The sequence below is a fragment of the Liolophura sinensis genome, chromosome 1, assembly GCF_032854445.1.
Source record: "Liolophura sinensis isolate JHLJ2023 chromosome 1, CUHK_Ljap_v2, whole genome shotgun sequence".
NCBI classification, from domain to species: Eukaryota; Metazoa; Mollusca; class Polyplacophora; order Chitonida; family Chitonidae; genus Liolophura; species Liolophura sinensis.
The window spans coordinates 28,128,621-28,147,978 of NC_088295.1; the positions used below are offsets into that span (position 1 = coordinate 28,128,621).

The 19,358-nt window shown below is 41.2% G+C and overlaps 1 protein-coding gene across 1 annotated transcript in view; it reads left to right on the forward strand.

Annotated features, from left to right (window-relative positions):
• The window catches only part of LOC135482032 (diacylglycerol kinase zeta-like), a 91,429-nt gene that overhangs the window by 56,314 nt on the left and 15,757 nt on the right, over window positions 1-19,358 (forward strand). The window contains 18 exon segments of the mRNA XM_064761853.1: window positions 701-942; window positions 1,381-1,501; window positions 1,503-1,535; window positions 1,537-1,557; window positions 1,835-1,905; window positions 2,293-2,356; window positions 2,358-2,448; window positions 2,924-2,961; window positions 2,963-2,980; window positions 3,319-3,331; window positions 3,334-3,380; window positions 3,806-3,879; window positions 6,360-6,468; window positions 14,572-14,771; window positions 15,891-15,991; window positions 17,075-17,154; window positions 18,364-18,421; window positions 18,835-19,078. Coding sequence (XP_064617923.1) covers window positions 701-942; window positions 1,381-1,501; window positions 1,503-1,535; window positions 1,537-1,557; window positions 1,835-1,905; window positions 2,293-2,356; window positions 2,358-2,448; window positions 2,924-2,961; window positions 2,963-2,980; window positions 3,319-3,331; window positions 3,334-3,380; window positions 3,806-3,879; window positions 6,360-6,468; window positions 14,572-14,771; window positions 15,891-15,991; window positions 17,075-17,154; window positions 18,364-18,421; window positions 18,835-19,078 — 1,625 coding nt within the window.

Consider the following 19,358-nt stretch of genomic DNA (forward strand, 5'->3'; position numbering starts at 1 on the left):
AATCTTCTGCATTGTTCTTGATTTCGACATGTCTTGATTTGACTCACTCAGTTCCAGTACGTGTACTTGTTGACCACTCACCTTGTCTTATTTTTCACTTTGTAACAATGGTCTGTGCAGTTTGTTGGCAAAATCTTCAATTTCATGGTAACTGATCTGGTCAGGGTTGTACATCTAGCTATTGTTATTAAGCCATGGGGTTTTATTAATCTACAAAGTCTTATTTTGGTATTTATTTATGTGATTGGTGTTGAAGGCTGAGTGTTTTGGCACTTAAATGATGTTAGTTTTACAGGTGGAGAAGACTGGATTACCTGAAGTAACCCATGCAATGACCTATAATTGCCAATTGCCTGACAAACCTCCTGACTTAAAGCCAAAAACAAAACAGCTATAATTGCCAATTACCTGACAAACCTCCTGACTTAAAGCCAAAAACAAAACAGCTATAATTGCCAATTACCTGACAAACCTCCTGACTTAAAGCCAAAAACAAAACAGCTAGAGCTGTGTGGAGTCAGACATTCAGTCTGATTGGTCAATAGTGTGAGAGTCATACAGAGCCAGATTTCGGTTTTACAAATTTAGATTTATAAATGAGATAAGCTGTGAATTATTCATTGTTATATAAGCTGTTTAGAATGCGGGGATAGCTGAGCTCACAGATCTTATGATAAAATGTGTTTTATTTATGTATTAGGGTTCTTTCAAGTCATCATTACGAAAGAAAAAGAAAGCGTCATTAAAGAAAAGGAAGAGCAAAGAGGACCTGAAACCATTCATAATAAAGCCTGTTCCTTCGAGTAGGCTCAAACCGCTACTTGTTTTCATCAACCCAAAGAGTGGTGGTAACCAAGGGGCTAAACTCCTGCACAAGTTCCACTGGTTACTGAATCCACGTCAAGTGTTTGACTTGTCTCAGCATGGAGGGCCAAGATATGGGTACGTACTTTTATTTCATACTTATTCCTGATTTATTGCATATTATATCATTTTTAAGTATTTCCATGTATTATCCTCTGTAGACTGGTAAATCTGTGTGGATTAAGACATAGTGGACAACCAGATATGGTGTCATCACTGATTAGCAGGTTGTGGTAGAGCTTCTGAAGCTTGTAACATTGTCTAGTTACTTTGGACCTGTTCAGGTGTCTTTTCTAATTGACATGATATGTCTCAGACTTTTGGGGAGGGTTGGAGGATTTATACTATATTGCTTAGTATCAGAGATACAAATTTGTGTAAATTCAAATGGAACTTAAAAATATCATAACTTGCAAACTTACTTATTTATGCACAAGGCTTTGTGGATTTTGAAAATTGCCAGGGCTCAGTGCCCATCTGCTGTTACGCATGGGTATTATTTTTCCTAATTCACAGCCTAGAACTCTACAAAAAAGTGCCTAACTTACGAGTGCTAGCGTGTGGGGGTGATGGCACTGTGGGGTGGATTTTGTCAACCATCGACAGCTTAGAGATGTCACCACCACCACCTGTTGCCTATTCTGCCCCTGGGCACGGGGAATGACCTGTCCACGCACCCTTAACTGGGGAGGGGTAAGAAACCGTTACAATATATTGTACGAACATAACCTTAGTCTGCATGGTTCCTAGTTATTAATAAAAAAAGATGTCTAAAGAACACAAAATATTTTATTTTAAAAAGCAGAAACTTTTTCAGTCAATATACAGATATTGATAACTATGAAATTAAACTTAATATTTGAAGTCTTTGGTACATTAATACATTCATTGCAGCATGTGGTCTTTTGATGGATACAGGTATTTGTACTTTTGTGGCTGTGATAAGGTAGATATGTTGTTGGCTTTTCAGGGTTATACAGATGAACCAATATGTAAAATACTATGCAGTGTAGAAGACGGTACAGTGGTGCAGTTAGACAGGTAAAACCTTTTTTTTGTGGACTGGAATATTAAGATTCATGTTAGTAACATCACTCCACAATAAATGGAAATTAAGGTCAGGTGATTAACATAGCAATTTCCTCCTTAGCTGTCAAAAATAGTCTTTTTGAAGAAAAAAAAGTGTTTTTGTCATGGTGAAGTATCAGGAGAATGAAATTTGAAGGATTATGCTGGTGTTTAAAAAAATAATAAATATGTAAATTGGTAAAATCTTGTATTGCTCAGTGTGAAAGGATCCTGTAGATAATTTTTGGTTTTTTATTCCCTTCAGGTTATTGAACCTGTCTATTTAACTGTACATAATTTTTAATGATCTTGTGAGTGCCCTTAGTGATGTGACCATGTTTGTTTCCATGTGTTATAAAGGTGGAATGTAAAAGTTGAACCTAACGTAGGTGTGGAAGAGGAGCCTTCCGAGAAGGAAGAGGTGATAAATGGAGAAGCTGCCACTGGATGTGTTCAATAACTACTTCAGTCTGGGTGCTGATGCTCACGTGGCCTTGGAGTTCCATGAATCCAGAGGTTAGCATTAATTACATTTAAGACAGGGTAAAACAGGAAAAAATGATGTTTTCTTATACCCATAAATTTGTATTTTTAGTTAGTCAGTGTTCTCTCTGCACTAATGACGTGGTCTCCCGGATTTTTTTAGGATATGTAGTCCTTAATCTGTAAATCTTAAAATTCTGTGCTGGGCTGGGTGAAATTTTCATATTAGAATATATTTAAACATTTCAAGGGTTTAGTATTTCTCACAAATTACATTTAACACTTAATAGTTAGAGATTAAATAGCTCAGAGACTGAGGTGAACTGTAAAGGTGTTTTGTTGTAAAATTATTTATTTGCTATTTAATTGGCCAGATGAACATAAAATGAATTCATTTGATTTTTATTTTTGCACTAGCATTTATTCTCATGGGTTCAGTACTGTCTTTTGATTTAATATAATATATAGCCATGTGAAGTAAGTATTTCTTTATTATCTTAATTTGTAGAAGCAAATCCAGAAAAATTCAACAGTAGATTCAGGAACAAAAATGTTCTATGCAGGAGTAAGTATTTTATCAAGTTGTCAAGTTCACCTGAGGTGAAAAAAAAATGATTTTATGAATGTGCTGAATTGGAGTTTTGTCCATGTGTCAATTTATCACCCCTCGTGTCATACTTCTTGTAGATCCTGTTATAACATGTTTTGTGGATGTGATAGTCTTGTGAATGACATCAATAATCTCATCCACGTCATGAAGCTGAAAACATTGATATTGAAGCAGAATGGCCAAATTTTTAATGATTGCACGTATTAAAAACCGGTAGCATGATATTCAACTTGTACACATACCTGTTTGAGCTGTCAGTACCCATATAATGTTATCTGACTGCCTGTTTGTAGGCTGGAGGAAGAGACCTTTGAAGAGAAGCTGGAAAGGCTTTGCAGAGCACATAAAGGTTGAGGTAAGTTCTACATAAAACCATACAGCTTCATTCCTAGAACTGGAATTCCTAGTTTTAGCAGTAACCAAAGGGGACTCATGCTGCAAATGGTACAGGTGCTACACATATGGTGGATCAACCAAAGGGACAAAACTCTGGACAAACTCTCCTATGCAGAGACCCTTGACCGAAGGGTTAAATTTAAAATTATTTCAGATCATCTCTATCAGTTATATTGTAATCAAAATGTACTGCATATTTGTTAATGTCAGATTTGCTGCCTTTTATGTCTGTATAGCTTTTGTCAGCATAATAATAAAATATTATACAGTTTGTTAGTATCCAGAAGAACTTTCCGCCTTGTGCAGGTATGTGAACTGCCTTTGTCATATAGCATATGTCAGCTGATGAGACTTATGACCAGTTACTTCACCTGTTCGTTTCAGTGTGATGGGGTTGATCTCACTTCCAAAATTCAAGACATGAGGCTACACTGTCTTCTCTTTTTAAACATTCCAAAGTAAGTATTTTAGTAATTGGCAGTATAATAAGACTTCTGACTTCTTATTTATTATATTTTTTCAGTCGTTATGTTTCAAATTTAAGGATAGTTTGTTTTGGGTTTTCAAGATGTTCATTTTGTGGGTATATGATGAAGTGCATAATTGCGCCCAGATTTTGTATATTAAGATATAAATCTTGATTATGATTTATTTATTTTGTTTATTTATTTATTTATTTTATTTATTTGGTGTTTTATACCATCCTCAAGAATATTTCACTTATAACAACGTGAGAGGAAAAACCCATGACCATCCGCAGGTTGCTGGAGGACGTTCCCATATAGGAATTTTGATTTTGCATGGAAGTGTTCATTCATTATGTTGTGTGTAATTCATGTTAACGGAACACTATAACTGGGAACTTGATGGCCCCGGATCAAATTGTTCAAAACTGTTTTAAGACCAAATATCAGATTAGACTTTAAGTCAAGTCTTTAACTATGTACTTAGCCCAAAAGTAATTGTGTAACAGTAACGTGTAATAAATATGAACTAAAACAACTGCATTGGGTGTGAAGATTGGCTAAAATTTTAAATTTAAAACACAACTTAATACCAGTATTAGCTAATACACTCTCGAACAACTGGGCCCAGCTGCTTAAAGTGCTAACTAGCTTGACCCTTGAACGGTGAGGTCACATGTTCAAATCCGGCTTGAGATGATTTGTTGGTGGCTTTAAGTCAGAAGGTTTCTTAGGTTGCTTACGAAGGTGGTGGTTTGCTTAGGCACTTGGGTTACTTCCATTCATGCACCTGGCCAGTATTGTAAATGTAGACACAGAAGTGAAAACATTTTTAGTGCAGTGTTAGACACCAATCAGCAACAGATGAATAATATTATTGTACATGTATAACTAACAAAATTAATGAATTGAAATCACTTTGCAATTATTTCTCTATTTTTTCTTGGCAGACATGGAAAAAAAAAAATCGGTGAATAGCAGAAAGCATTTATAATTTGTATGGTGAATGTTTTTCCCTCCAGCACTTGACAAGACAGCCCTTGGCTAAAACAATTTTCAATTGAAAGCAGGATAATCAAGCTTTCTAAAAAGTATCATACTTTATTATTTTAATGAGATTTCACCTAATAACATGAATAACAAAATGACAACACTACACAAATGACTGGTGTGAATCGAGGCAACCATCTTGAGAGTTTGATCCAGCCAAACACGTTGCTATCAGGTTGTGCGGCATAAGCTCTGACCTAGCCTTTACCCATTCACTCCATGAAGTGACATATGATAACACAGAACTACTGCATAAGACATCATTTACAACGATTTTTTTTACATGTGGCACCAGGGCCATTTCACACAGTGTTGTGGGACAGGTCTGTATCATTTACAGACCACCACAGATGTAAAATCAGTTGATTTACAATCCGTGTAATATTCACTGACGGTATCACAAATTATACCAGACAGCTGCATACCGTCTCGTTCCAAACAACATTAATCTACCCAGTAGACCCTGACATTTTTGTCATTCATGTTAGAATTTAGTTAGCATGCAGGTGCTAAATAACAAATATAAGTCAGTGAAAAATGCGAAAGGATTATTGGAATGAGAAGACGGCATCTCATCGGACAATGCATAAAATCAATTAAATCTTATGATATAATATTTTTTCTCTGAATTTATAAGAACTGAAGAATTTAAATTTTGCCCCTTGTCTTTCTCGCATGTAAAGGATTTTTTTTCTGTTTTCTTTTATAAAATACAGTAAAACTGTTGAAATGGCGTTTTAAGCTGAGGTACTTTCTCTGACGTCAGCGGTAACTAGGTCAGCACCGCTGTCATCTTACAAGCCACCACTACAAAACTGAAGCACAAAATCCTGTAACAGTCGAATGCCTAGATCAACCTCAGTGGTACTTAGATTTATTGCCATTTGTGTCAGAATTGAGCATAAATCCAGTTGCACAACAATCCTGTTGTAATTTTGTGAATATTTAATAGGGGACAAAATCACCAGCACAACCCCTCCGGAGGCTACGACCTAAACATAGAAAACCCCGGCCGTACATCTGCAGGCTACTCATAAACTGTATAAATGATACAGTAGGCCTACTGTTCAAGCAGTGGAAGAAAAATCCTTCCAGTATGTCCATTTTCCGAGAAAGCTGTATATCACTTGGTCCTTCATCGCTGAAGTCCACAACCTTAATCTGCCATAAGCTACGGCTTAGACTATTATACAGGATATACCTTGGACATTAGAGAGTTAGAGTAAACGCGACGTCACCTTGCTGTCGATAATGGAGACGCGCTGAAGCTGTGACAAGATGAATTTTCAACAAACTTTTACTGGGTTACTAAAGAAATATTTAATGCCTGTTTAAGATACTTTAAATGGTAGTCTTTTAATGGACATAAACTTTAGCCACTTGCTGTCTTTCACTTTAATACATGTGTATTTTTATATTGACAGGTATGCAGGGGGGACAACTCCATGGGGTAACCCCAATGCCAGTGGGTTTGAACAACAACGACATGATGATGGGTTTTTGGAGGTTGTAGGGTTTACATATACCTCACTGGTAAGGCTTCACATATTTGACATTTTTAATGCGTTCGAGTTTAAAGTAAAATACTTGTATGATACTTTAAAAGAGCAGCCTACGCTTTCAGGCCTTCTAGATATATAGATAATGTGCTTTTATTCTAACATACTTTATTGGACTATATGGTGACTTTCTGTTACTGTGCAGTGTGGATATGGTTTACTTCATACCCTATTTCTTCTCATTTTTAGGACAGATATAAGTAGTTCTGAAAGCAAGAATTACGTTTCTCTCAGTTTTTTGGGAAAATAAGGACAGGGATATGCTGGTCATTAGATATACTAACCATGTGAAAAAAAGAAAAATTTTCCATATCCCTGCTATAATTACATGTATCCCGTAGTTCACTGACCTTTTCGACCAGCAGGCATCAAGACACAGCTATGTGCCAGACCGTGAAATTGACCACTTCTACATCGGATAATCAAAACTTAAAATGGTGCTGCAATAGTGGGGTGGGTGCGGAGATTGTTTTCGCCTGGCTAAACAGGTGGCTAAACAAACATCGCCACAGGAATTCGGTGCTCATGCTTGGTGAAATGAAAGTAGTCCGGTGGATACAGGCTTGACAACACCTTTATTTTTATCCATGAATTAAAATGAAGAAACTATCAAGCCACAGTTCTTCACAAACGTCACAAACGGTCCCATAAATAAATGTAACAAATCAGCACACAAATGTATTTCAGCAATGACGACTTGAGTGACAAGTATCAGTCCTTAAGCTCCCGTGATACAGGGGAGAGTTTTCCAAGCCTCACACATGACGACCTGAGTGACAAGTATCTCTCCTTCAGCTTATGTGATACAGGGGAGAGTTTTCCAAGCCTCACACATGACGACCTGAGTGACAAGTATCTGTCCTTAAGCTCCCGTGATACAGGGGAGAGTTTTCCAAGCCTCACACATGACGACCTGAGTGACAAGTATCTCTCCTTCAGCTTATGTGATACAGGGGAGAGTTTTCCAAGCCTCACGCATGACGACCTGAGTGACAAGTATCTGTCCTTAAGCTCCCGTGATACAGGGGAGAGTTTTCCAAGCCTCACACATGACGACCTGAGTGACAAGTATTTCTCCTTCAGCTTATGTGATACAGGGGAGAGTTTTCCAAGCCTCACGCATGACGACCTGAGTGACAAGTATCTGTCCTTAAGCTTCCGTGATACAGGGGAGAGTTTTCTAAGCCTCACACATGACGACCTGAGTGACAAGTATCTGTCCTTAAGCTCCCGTGATACAGGGGAGAGTTTTCCAAGCCTCACACATGACGACCTGAGTGACAAGTATCTCTCCTTCAGCTTATGTGATACAGGGGAGAGTTTTCCAAGCCTCACGCATGACGACCTGAGTGACAAGTATCTGTCCTTCAGCTTATGTGATACAGGGGAGAGTTTTCCAAGCCTCACGCATGACGACCTGAGTGACAAGTATCTCTCCTTAAGCTCCCGTGATACAGGGGAGAGTTTTCCAAGCCTCACGCATGACGACCTGAGTGACAAGTATCAGTCCTTAAGCTCCCGTGATACAGGGGAGAGTTTTCCAAGCCTCACGCATGACGACCTGAGTGACAAGTATCTGTCCTTAAGCTACCGTGATACAGGGGAGAGTTTTCCAAGCCTCACGCATGACGACCTGAGTGACAAGTATCTGTCCTTAAGCTCCCGTGATACAGGGGAGAGTTTTCCAAGCCTCACGCATGACGACCTGAGTGACAAGTATCAGTCCTTAAGCTCCTGTGATACAGGGGAGAGTTTTCCAAGCCTCACACATGACGACCTGAGTGACAAGTATTTCTCCTTCAGCTTATGTGATACAGGGGAGAGTTTTCCAAGCCTCACGCATGACGACCTGAGTGACAAGTATCTGTCCTTAAGCTCCCGTGATACAGGGGAGAGTTTTCTGAGCCTCACACATGACGACCTGAGTGACAAGTATCTCTCCTTCAGCTTATGTGATACAGGGGAGAGTTTTCCAAGCCTCACGCATGACGACCTGAGTGACAAGTATCTGTCCTTAAGCTCCCGTGATACAGGGGAGAGTTTTCCAAGCCTCACGCATGACGACCTGAGTGACAAGTATCTGTCCTTAAGCTTCCGTGATACAGGGGAGAGTTTTCCAAGCCTCACGCATGACGACCTGAGTGACAAGTATCTGTCCTTAAGCTCCCGTGATACAGGGGAGAGTTTTCCAAGCCTTACGCATGACGACCTGAGTGACAAGTATCTGTCCTTAAGCTCCCGTGATACAGGGGAGAGTTTTCCGAGCCTCACGCATGACGACCTGAGTGACAAGTATCTGTCCTTAAGCTTCCGTGATACAGGGGAGAGTTTTCCAAGCCTCACACATGAAGACCTGAGTGACAAGTATCTGTCCTTAAGCTCCCTTGATACAGGGGAGAGTTTTCCGAGCCTCACGCATGACGACCTGAGTGACAAGTATCTGTCCTTAAGCTCCCGTGATACAGGGGAGAGTTTTCCGAGCCTCACGCATGACGACCTGAGTGACAAGTATCTGTCCTTAAGCTTCCGTGATACAGGGGAGAGTTTTCCAAGCCTCACACATGACGACCTGAGTGACAAGTATCTCTCCTTCAGCTTATGTGATACAGGGGAGAGTTTTCCAAGCCTCACACATGACGACCTGAGTGACAAGTATCTGTCCTTAAGCTCCCGTGATACAGGGGAGAGTTTTCCAAGCCTCACGCATGACGACCTGAGTGACAAGTATCTGTCCTTAAGCTTCCGTGATACAGGGGAGAGTTTTCTGAGCCTCACACATGACGACCTGAGTGACAAGTATCTCTCCTTCAGCTTATGTGATACAGGGGAGAGTTTTCCAAGCCTCACACATGACGACCTGAGTGACAAGTATCTGTCCTTAAGCTCCCGAGATACAGGGGAGAGTTTTCCAAGCCTCACACATGACGACCTGAGTGACAAGTATCTGTCCTTAAGCTCCCGTGATACAGGGAGAGTTTTCCAAGCCTCACACATGACGACCTGAGTGACAAGTATCTGTCCTTAAGCTCCCGTGATACAGGGGAGAGTTTTCCGAGCCTCACGCATGACGACCTGAGTGACAAGTATCTCTCCTTCAGCTTATGTGATACAGGGAGAGTTTTCCAAGCCTCACACATGACGACCTGAGTGACAAGTATCTGTCCTTAAGCTCCCGTGATACAGGGGAGAGTTTTCCAAGCCTCACACAGGAAGACCTGAGTGACAAGTATCTGTCCTTAAGCTCCCGTGATACAGGGGAGAGTTTTCCAAGCCTCACGCATGACGACCTGAGTGACAAGTATCTCTCCTTCAGCTTATGTGATACAGGGAGAGTTTTCCAAGCCTCACACATGACGACCTGAGTGACAAGTATCTGTCCTTAAGCTCCCGTGATACAGGGGAGAGTTTTCCAAGCCTCACACAGGAAGACCTGAGTGACAAGTATCTGTCCTTAAGCTCCCGTGATACAGGGGAGAGTTTTCCAAGCCTCACGCATGACGACCTGAGTGACAAGTATCTGTCCTTAAGCTCCCGTGATACAGGGGAGAGTTTTCTGAGCCTCACGCATGACGACCTGAGTGACAAGTATCTGTCCTTAAGCTCCCGTGATACAGGGGAGAGTTTTCCAAGCCTCACGCATGACGACCTGAGTGACAAGTATCTGTCCTTAAGCTTCCATGATACAGGGGAGAGTTTTCCAAGCCTCACGCATGACGACCTGAGTGACAAGTATCTGTCCTTAAGCTTCCGTGATACAGGGAGAGTTTTCCAAGCCTCACACATGATGACCTGAGTGACAAGTATCTGTCCTTAAGCTCCCTTGATACAGGGGAGAGTTTTCCAAGCCTCACGCATGACGACCTGAGTGACAAGTATCTGTCCTTAAGCTCCCGTGATACAGGGGAGAGTTTTCCGAGCCTCACGCATGACGACCTGAGTGACAAGTATCTGTCCTTAAGCTTCCGTGATACAGGGGAGAGTTTTCCAAGCCTCACACATGACGACCTGAGTGACAAGTATCTCTCCTTCAGCTTATGTGATACAGGGGAGAGTTTTCCAAGCCTCACGCATGACGACCTGAGTGACAAGTATCTGTCCTTAAGCTCCCGTGATACAGGGAGAGTTTTCCAAGCCTCACACATGACGACCTGAGTGACAAGTATCTGTCCTTAAGCTTCCATGATACAGGGGAGAGTTTTCCAAGCCTCACACATGACGACCTAAGTGACAAGTATCTGTCCTTCAGCTTATGTGATACAGGGGAGAGTTTTCCAAGCCTCACGCATGACGACCTGAGTGACAAGTATCTCTCCTTCAGCTTATGTGATACAGGGAGAGTTTTCCAAGCCTCACACATGACGACCTGAGTGACAAGTATCTGTCCTTAAGCTCCCGTGATACAGGGGAGAGTTTTCCAAGCCTCACACATGACGACCTGAGTGACAAGTATCTGTCCTTAAGCTCCCGTGATACAGGGGAGAGTTTTCCAAGCCTCACGCATGACGACCTGAGTGACAAGTATCTGTCCTTAAGCTCCCGTGATACAGGGGAGAGTTTTCTGAGCCTCACGCATGACGACCTGAGTGACAAGTATCTGTCCTTAAGCTCCCGTGATACAGGGGAGAGTTTTCCAAGCCTCACGCATGACGACCTGAGTGACAAGTATCTGTCCTTAAGCTTCCATGATACAGGGGAGAGTTTTCCAAGCCTCACGCATGACGACCTGAGTGACAAGTATCTGTCCTTAAGCTTCCGTGATACAGGGAGAGTTTTCCAAGCCTCACACATGATGACCTGAGTGACAAGTATCTGTCCTTAAGCTCCCTTGATACAGGGGAGAGTTTTCCAAGCCTCACGCATGACGACCTGAGTGACAAGTATCTGTCCTTAAGCTCCCGTGATACAGGGGAGAGTTTTCCGAGCCTCACGCATGACGACCTGAGTGACAAGTATCTGTCCTTAAGCTTCCGTGATACAGGGGAGAGTTTTCCAAGCCTCACACATGACGACCTGAGTGACAAGTATCTCTCCTTCAGCTTATGTGATACAGGGGAGAGTTTTCCAAGCCTCACGCATGACGACCTGAGTGACAAGTATCTGTCCTTAAGCTCCCGTGATACAGGGGAGAGTTTTCCAAGCCTCACACAGGAAGACCTGAGTGACAAGTATCTGTCCTTAAGCTTCCATGATACAGGGGAGAGTTTTCTGAGCCTCACACATGACGACCTAAGTGACAAGTATCTGTCCTTCAGCTTATGTGATACAGGGGAGAGTTTTCCAAGCCTCACGCATGACGACCTGAGTGACAAGTATCTGTCCTTAAGCTCCCGTGATACAGGGGAGAGTTTTCCAAGCCTCACGCATGACGACCTGAGTGACAAGTATCTGTCCTTAAGCTCCCGAGATACAGGGGAGAGTTTTCCAAGCCTCACACATGACGACCTGAGTGACAAGTATCTGTCCTTAAGCTCCCGTGATACAGGGGAGAGTTTTCCAAGCCTCACACATGACGACCTGAGTGACAAGTATCTCTCCTTCAGCTTATGTGATACAGGGGAGAGTTTTCCAAGCCTCACACATGACGACCTGAGTGACAAGTATCTGTCCTTAAGCTCCCGTGATACAGGGGAGAGTTTTCCAAGCCTCACGCATGACGACCTGAGTGACAAGTATCTGTCCTTAAGCTTCCGTGATACAGGGGAGAGTTTTCCAAGCCTCACACATGACGACCTGAGTGACAAGTATCTGTCCTTAAGCTTCCATGATACAGGGGAGAGTTTTCCAAGCCTCACGCATGACGACCTGAGTGACAAGTATCTGTCCTTAAGCTCCCGTGATACAGGGGAGAGTTTTCCAAGCCTCACACATGACGACCTGAGTGACAAGTATCTCTCCTTCAGCTTATGTGATACAGGGGAGAGTTTTCCAAGCCTCACGCATGACGACCTGAGTGACAAGTATCTGTCCTTAAGCTCCCGTGATACAGGGGAGAGTTTTCCAAGCCTCACGCATGACGACCTGAGTGACAAGTATCTGTCCTTAAGCTTCCGTGATACAGGGGAGAGTTTTCCAAGCCTCAAGCATGTGGTGTTTTAGAAGTGTTAGACGAGAACAATCTCCAGACATTCCTGATTTCAAAACCACAATCATAATCTCAACTTGCACGGATTGAACATTGTGTTCACATATGTGGAAATGGATACTCAGTTACATTAGCATCATATTGCAACAATTGTAAACATTGTGTTAATTTAAGGCTACATCTGTCCCTACTCACATTTTCTGTGAACTCAGTCGCATGTGCATAAGTCTTACAGGTTACTGACAGCTTACAGATTTCAACCTGGACCAATTAGATGAACTTTATTTCATTGACCCACACGTTGAAAAAAAAAAACATTAACATGATTGTGAAATCTCCTGCCAAATCTAGACTAGCAGACGGAATCTCAAAAAGGCGCCACGTGCCTAGTCTTTGCATTTTAATTTGGGTCTGTGTCACTAAACCAGTTCAGTAAAGAAATCATAAAGTCATGTGGCAGTATAGGTGTATTACAAAGATATTCACAGTCATGTGGCGGTATAGGTGTATTACAAAGATATTCACAGTCATGTGGTGATATAGGTGTATTACAAAGATATTCGCCGTCATGTGCCGGAATAGGTGTATTACAAAGATATTCACTGTCATGTGGCGGAATAGGTGTATTACAAAGATATTCACAGTCATGTGGCAGTATAGGTGTATTACAAAGATATTCACAGTCGTGTGGTGATATAGGTGTATTACAAAGATATTCAGTCATGTGGCGGTGTAGGTCTAGTACAAAGATATTCACAGTCATGTGGTGATATAGGTGTATTACAAAGATATTCAGTCATGTGGCGGTGTAGGTCTAGTACAAAGATATTCACAGTCATGTGGTGATATAGGTGTATTACAAAGATATTCAGTCATGTGGCGGTGTAGGTCTAGTACAAAGATATTCACAGTCATATGCCGGTATAGCTGTATTACAAAGATATTCACAACACTTACATGTAATCTATTTACCACAGGCAGAATTCAAAAAACAAATTCCTATAAACAATGTTGTAATTTCAGGCCTATACCCAGAGCTGAATGAAGCTGCGACTTGCATACCAATACAGCTGGGCTGCTCATATTTGAATACACTCAGTCAGTTTTAGATTGACCCTTGCTCCCCCAGATTTCCACACAAAGAAGTTCAACCTAATGAAAGGACAAAAAAAACTCAGACCATACCATCGCCCCGCCCCCCCCCCCCGCTCTTCCCCAAAAGTTTGAGTCAGACCAATTATTGCAGGTCAATCAGGTAACCCACAGACAGACAACTAATTTTACCTCACCTTGTATCGGCTCGCATGTTATTATGAATGATCTAGGTCTGAGTAGAAATTTAGTGTCTCACTAACATGTTCGCCATACCTGCACGTGTTTGCTGCACAAACTCTTACAGATGAGCTTATTACATAAAGTTGTGTTATAGGCTATTACAGTGTTTCGTGGTTCGTCATGGCCTGTAGTGAACAAATGACAGTACACAAAAGACAATGTAGCTCGGGAAATCACTTGAGCTAAGGGGCCTACATTTTTGCATTGTGTGTTTTACTCAGACTAACCATAATGCCGCCTCTTCACTGGCAAGAGTGTATTCGTGCACATTGCCAGCCAGTTGACACATGCCGACTTTAGATATTGTCTATAGTTGTATGGGTGAGAACCATCAATCACCCGTGCTGTGCTGTTCAGCTTTTCTGATCAGATTCCCCAGCAGACCCAGGCCCTGTTTTGTCACCTTTCCCTCGAGCATTCCGACCACAAGTGCTGCTCAGCTGGTTAAAAAGGTCAATGAATTACAGTATTGATTAAAACGAGCAGACCAGGTGTGGCAAAAATTAGAAGAATTAGGATATATGGGTAGGGGGTTGTCAATTTCTGTTGGAGCTGAGCAAAAATTTCTGAACTTTTCTAGCAAACTTTTAGGTTGAGAACAAATGAATTTCTACATTAGAACTCAATTTTGTGGTAAATTATTTTACGGTTGCATTGCAGGCTGCCCTACAGGTGGGAGGTCACGGTGAACGTCTGATCCAGTGTCAGGAGGTCAAACTGACCACTAGTAAATCTATACCTATGCAGGTGGATGGTGAACCCTGCCGCCTCCGACCCTCCATTATAACCATATCTACACGAAACCAAGCCAATGTGATAGCCAAACCAAAGCGAAGAGGATCTGTGCCAATAGCTAATGAGTAAGTTGTTTATACATGTTTTCTGTTTGCTTTTTGCCGGCTATACATCATTATGTTCTTGTTAATGACATTAAAATTAAGACTAAAGAAGTTAACATTCAATATGGCCAATGCCAGTTGTCGGTGAATTGATACTAAACCTAACTGTAAATTTAACCCATGACTACCCCAATTCTTCAACCTTTTCAACCACCACCGTGACCAATATTTTGAGACTTTCTGAGAGAACTGTGGTGTGTAGAGAAACCATTTACAGAGGTTTATGAGGCTTCCATCTTAGGTGACACAAATAAAACATTTTAGCATCATTTTCCTAATAATTGTATGCATTCATTTAGTTGAAAAAAGTGCTTTATTGAAAGTTGAAAAGGTTGAAGATTTACCGTGAATAAAACCAATAAGGAAATTTGTAATTTTATTTTTTCAAAGTTTATTTCTAGAATTGTATCATTTCTGATTTACATGAAGTGTGATATAGTTTGAGAGGTTCTTTTGATCTGTATTGACAAATGATACAAAGTGTCCACAGACCAACATTAAAAGGAGCATTTCTTTCTCAAACATGTATTATTGTATAATAGCTTCAGTTTCATCAGTAGTGACATGCTTTGGCTAAAATTTTGACTAACCCCTGTTCAAAATGAAGCCAGCTCATGTTACATGGTTTGTCCAATGTTCCATCAGGCGGTTTGTCAGGGACTGAGATTGAATTTATAAGTAAATAATAATGTCTCCAGTAAATGTGACATTTATTATCATAGAAAAGAAGAGAAAAAAAAATTGGCCCACGTGTGTCAGCGTGTGATACGATTGTTTACAAGTGAATTTTTAGGATCCTAACTTTTAATCAAGGTTGGCTTCCTCTTTGGTTGTATGTGAGAAAGTCTGGCAGCAACCTGTGGATGGTCATAGGTATCCTCCAGCCAGGTTTCCTCCCACCACAGGGAATGCTGGATGGCGGCGTATCAGTGAATATTCTTGACTTCAGTGCAAACCCTCCATCAAATAAATAAATAATTAAAATTACTGACTGACAGTATGAACAGTTGCCTGTTCCTGGTGGTGGGTGAAGAACAGCCTGGATTACCCCATATGTAGTCCTGACATTGCTTTTTTCAGTCCCCCTTCCATGCCAGAGAGACTGAGAGTTCAGGTCAGCCGTATTCGTACATCTGACTATGAAAACCTCAACTATGACAAAGTAAAGTTACGCCAGGCCTGTAAGTCCAACAACCTTGTTCATGCAAAGGGCTCATCAGCACTGCTCCTTAACCTTTGTATTCTCTATGTATGTATGCATGCTTAACTCATCATTAACATCATCTTCACAAATACTTTACAAATTTCATGGCACTTATTGCAATATTTCATGCTGTAGGGATTGTCTCCCCTTTGCAATTTAGAGCAGTAACATTGAATTCATGTCGTAGATTCTAAAGAAAATCCACTTCATCAGTTCTATTGTAATACTAAAGCAATTAAAGTGTTTTTGTGGGTAAATGTTCTCAAATGCTGAGCACAGCACAACTTTCGATTCATGGCCCTCAGTATAGCAAAGCACAGGGTATATTATGTTGGCAGATGTGTGTAAATGTACAGAAAAAGCATTTACCTGCACCACTCTACTAACATGTTACTGGCACTGTTCTTTTTATTCTTATATCTTTTACATTTTATTTATATCTTTATTCTTCAAAATATTGGCAAAAACTAAAAACAGAATGAAGAAATGGGGGTGCTTGAACCACCTGGCATTTATTTCTTAACGATTGGCTTCTGCTGCTACTTCCATGGCATGTTATTTCACTCACTTCAAGAATGTATGGCATATTATATGGTACATGTACACACGTAACTTAATTGTACTTCTACTGATACCATTAACATTAGGTGCGTGTAAGCTGAGGGAAATATACAAGTGTTCTTATTATATGATACACCAGTTTTGAACAGTGGTTAATATCAACACAAGTAATGGATAATTAGTTAATACCATTACAACTGATGTAACATTCATGATGATAGTGATGTAATGAAGTACCAGGCGTGTAGAGATAAATTCATTGAAAAAGGATATGTACATTTCTGAAGGACTTCAATGGGAAATTTAGATAAGCAAAGGTAACTAGATGTTCAAAGTTTACACACACACGTGGTACAGTTTATGCACTGGATGTAAATGCATTTCTGATAATTTACCAACAAAAAATCATTTGTAAGGTTTTGTCTGGAAACCACATGGGGTTAAGTGCTATATTCTCACCATTTGGACTGTGTACTATTCTGCTCTTTCTGCTGGCCAGCTGTTCCTCTGGGCATCATACTAGTCGACAACAACGCTGACCTGGAACAAGTACGACAACATGTCAACAAACTCCTGGAGGTAGGACAATATTGACAATGTACCTTTTTACCTGTATGCCCGACTTCATCCACATGTATGCCCGACTTCATCCACATGTGTGCCGGACTTCATCTATGTGTATGCCCGACTTCATCCACGTGTGTGCCGGACTTCATCCACATGTATGCCCAACTTCATCCCAAGTCCCCCACCTGTAAACATGACCACCATAAGGTCAAATTTCAATCAAGTAAATGACTAATTACCTTTATAAACTTCCGGTTTGCTCCAGGTGCTCGTGTTTGCTCCAGGCACTCTGGTTTACTTCAGGTGCTTGTGTTTGCTCCAGGTGCTTGTGTTTGCTCCAGGCACCCTGGTTTTTACTCCACGCACACTGGTTTACTCCAGGCTCTCAGGTTTGCTCCAGGCACTCTGGTTTACTCCAGGTACTCTGGTTTGCTCTAGGCACTCTGGTTAACTCCAGGTGCTTGTGTTTGCTCCAGGCACTCTGGTTTGCTCCAGGCAGTCGTGTTTGCTCCAGGCACTCTGGTTTACTCCAGGTACTTGTGTTTGCTCTAGGCAATCTGGTTTACTCCAGGCAGTCGTGTTTGCTCCAGGCACTGTGGTTTGCTCCAGGCAGTCGTGTTTGCTCCAGGCACTCTGGTTTGCTCCAGGCACTATGGTTTACTCCAGGTACTTGTGTTTGCTCTAGGCACTCAGGTTTACTCCAGGTGCTTGTGTTGCTCTAGGCACTATGGTTTGCTCCAGGCACTCTGGTGTACTCCAGGTGCTTGTGTTTGCTCCAGACACTCTGGTGTACTCCCGGTGTTCTGGTTTGCTCCAGATGCTCATTTTTGCTCCAGGCGCTCTGGTTTTTGCTCCAAGCACACTGGTTTTTGCTCCAAGCACACTGGTTTGCTCCTGGCACACTGGTTTGCTCCTGGCACTCTGGTTTTTGTTCCAGGCACACTTGTTGCCTCCTGGCATACGGGTTTGCTCCAGACACTCTCGCTTCCTAAAGCCACACTGGTTTCCTTCAGGCACACTTGTTCCTTCAAGCCACCATTCAACTGTTGCTGGTCACTTCTAAATATTATTTCATACAATACATTTTGTGGAGCAGTATATTTAATGTTGTCCACATGATCTGGTTACTTTTATAGAATTGCTAAACATTGTATGATATTTAGATGCTGAGTCATCACCAATAAGAACATTACACATAATGTTTTACACATGTTTTCACAGGACCAGACCGGCAACTCTACAGAAATCCAGCGAAAATCCAAATGGAGCTTCCTAGATTGTAAGTTGACATCTAAGACAGACAGTAAGAAATCGCTTTACTGTTGTTGTATGACTGTTTAGCTGGTACCAAAGTTTTAATTGTAGCTTGATGAACATAGCACATGTACACTGAATGTGCCATACAAAGTATGTGTGATTATGGTAAATTGACGAGAACACTGCATCATGTAAGTTTAATCTTCCACTGGTGCGTCCATTTGTACACGTCTTTGCTACCTCTATAGACTTTGAAAAGCACAGCTATATTACTCATAATTAAGAAAATTTTCGAATTCCAGGCATTGTTTATCATATTTATTCTTTCAGCTGAACGGGTTGAACGCTTAAGGTACTTAAGCATGCTGATTTATTTATACAGAATATCACCTTTCCATTCAGATATTTTAATTATTTTCTTGGTTTAATTTTCAGCAACGAAGGGAGAGCGTTTTTTCCCCATTGGCCGATCCCAGGAACAGTTACATTACATTACCAGTATATCCTCCGAAGACTTGTACATTCTCCATCCAGAGGTCACAGACACAAATGTTAACAAAATCGATCAGAACGGGACAGAGCCAGTCATCAACCAATCAAATCACAACTCTCATGGCAACAGTAATGGGGACTTGATATTTACCTTCTCTATGCCAGTGACACCACCCAAGTCACCTGCGTAAGTCTCTGTGAACAGTTATCACAATGTAGTTTTCACTGTTACTCTAGGCTGAGTGACAGCTGTTCAAGTATTAGCTGTTATTTGAAGTGATATTGTCATTTCCCTTTAATATGACCATTAACTTTTAGCTGTTATGGTAGAGTAACCGTGTATTGACCCAGAGTTGTCATTACTAATATGTTGTAAAGGTGAAGGAATCCTCATTACTCTATTTGTCTAACAAACTCACTATAAAGCGCACCACAAATTTATTTATTCTTTTGACTTATGAATTGTA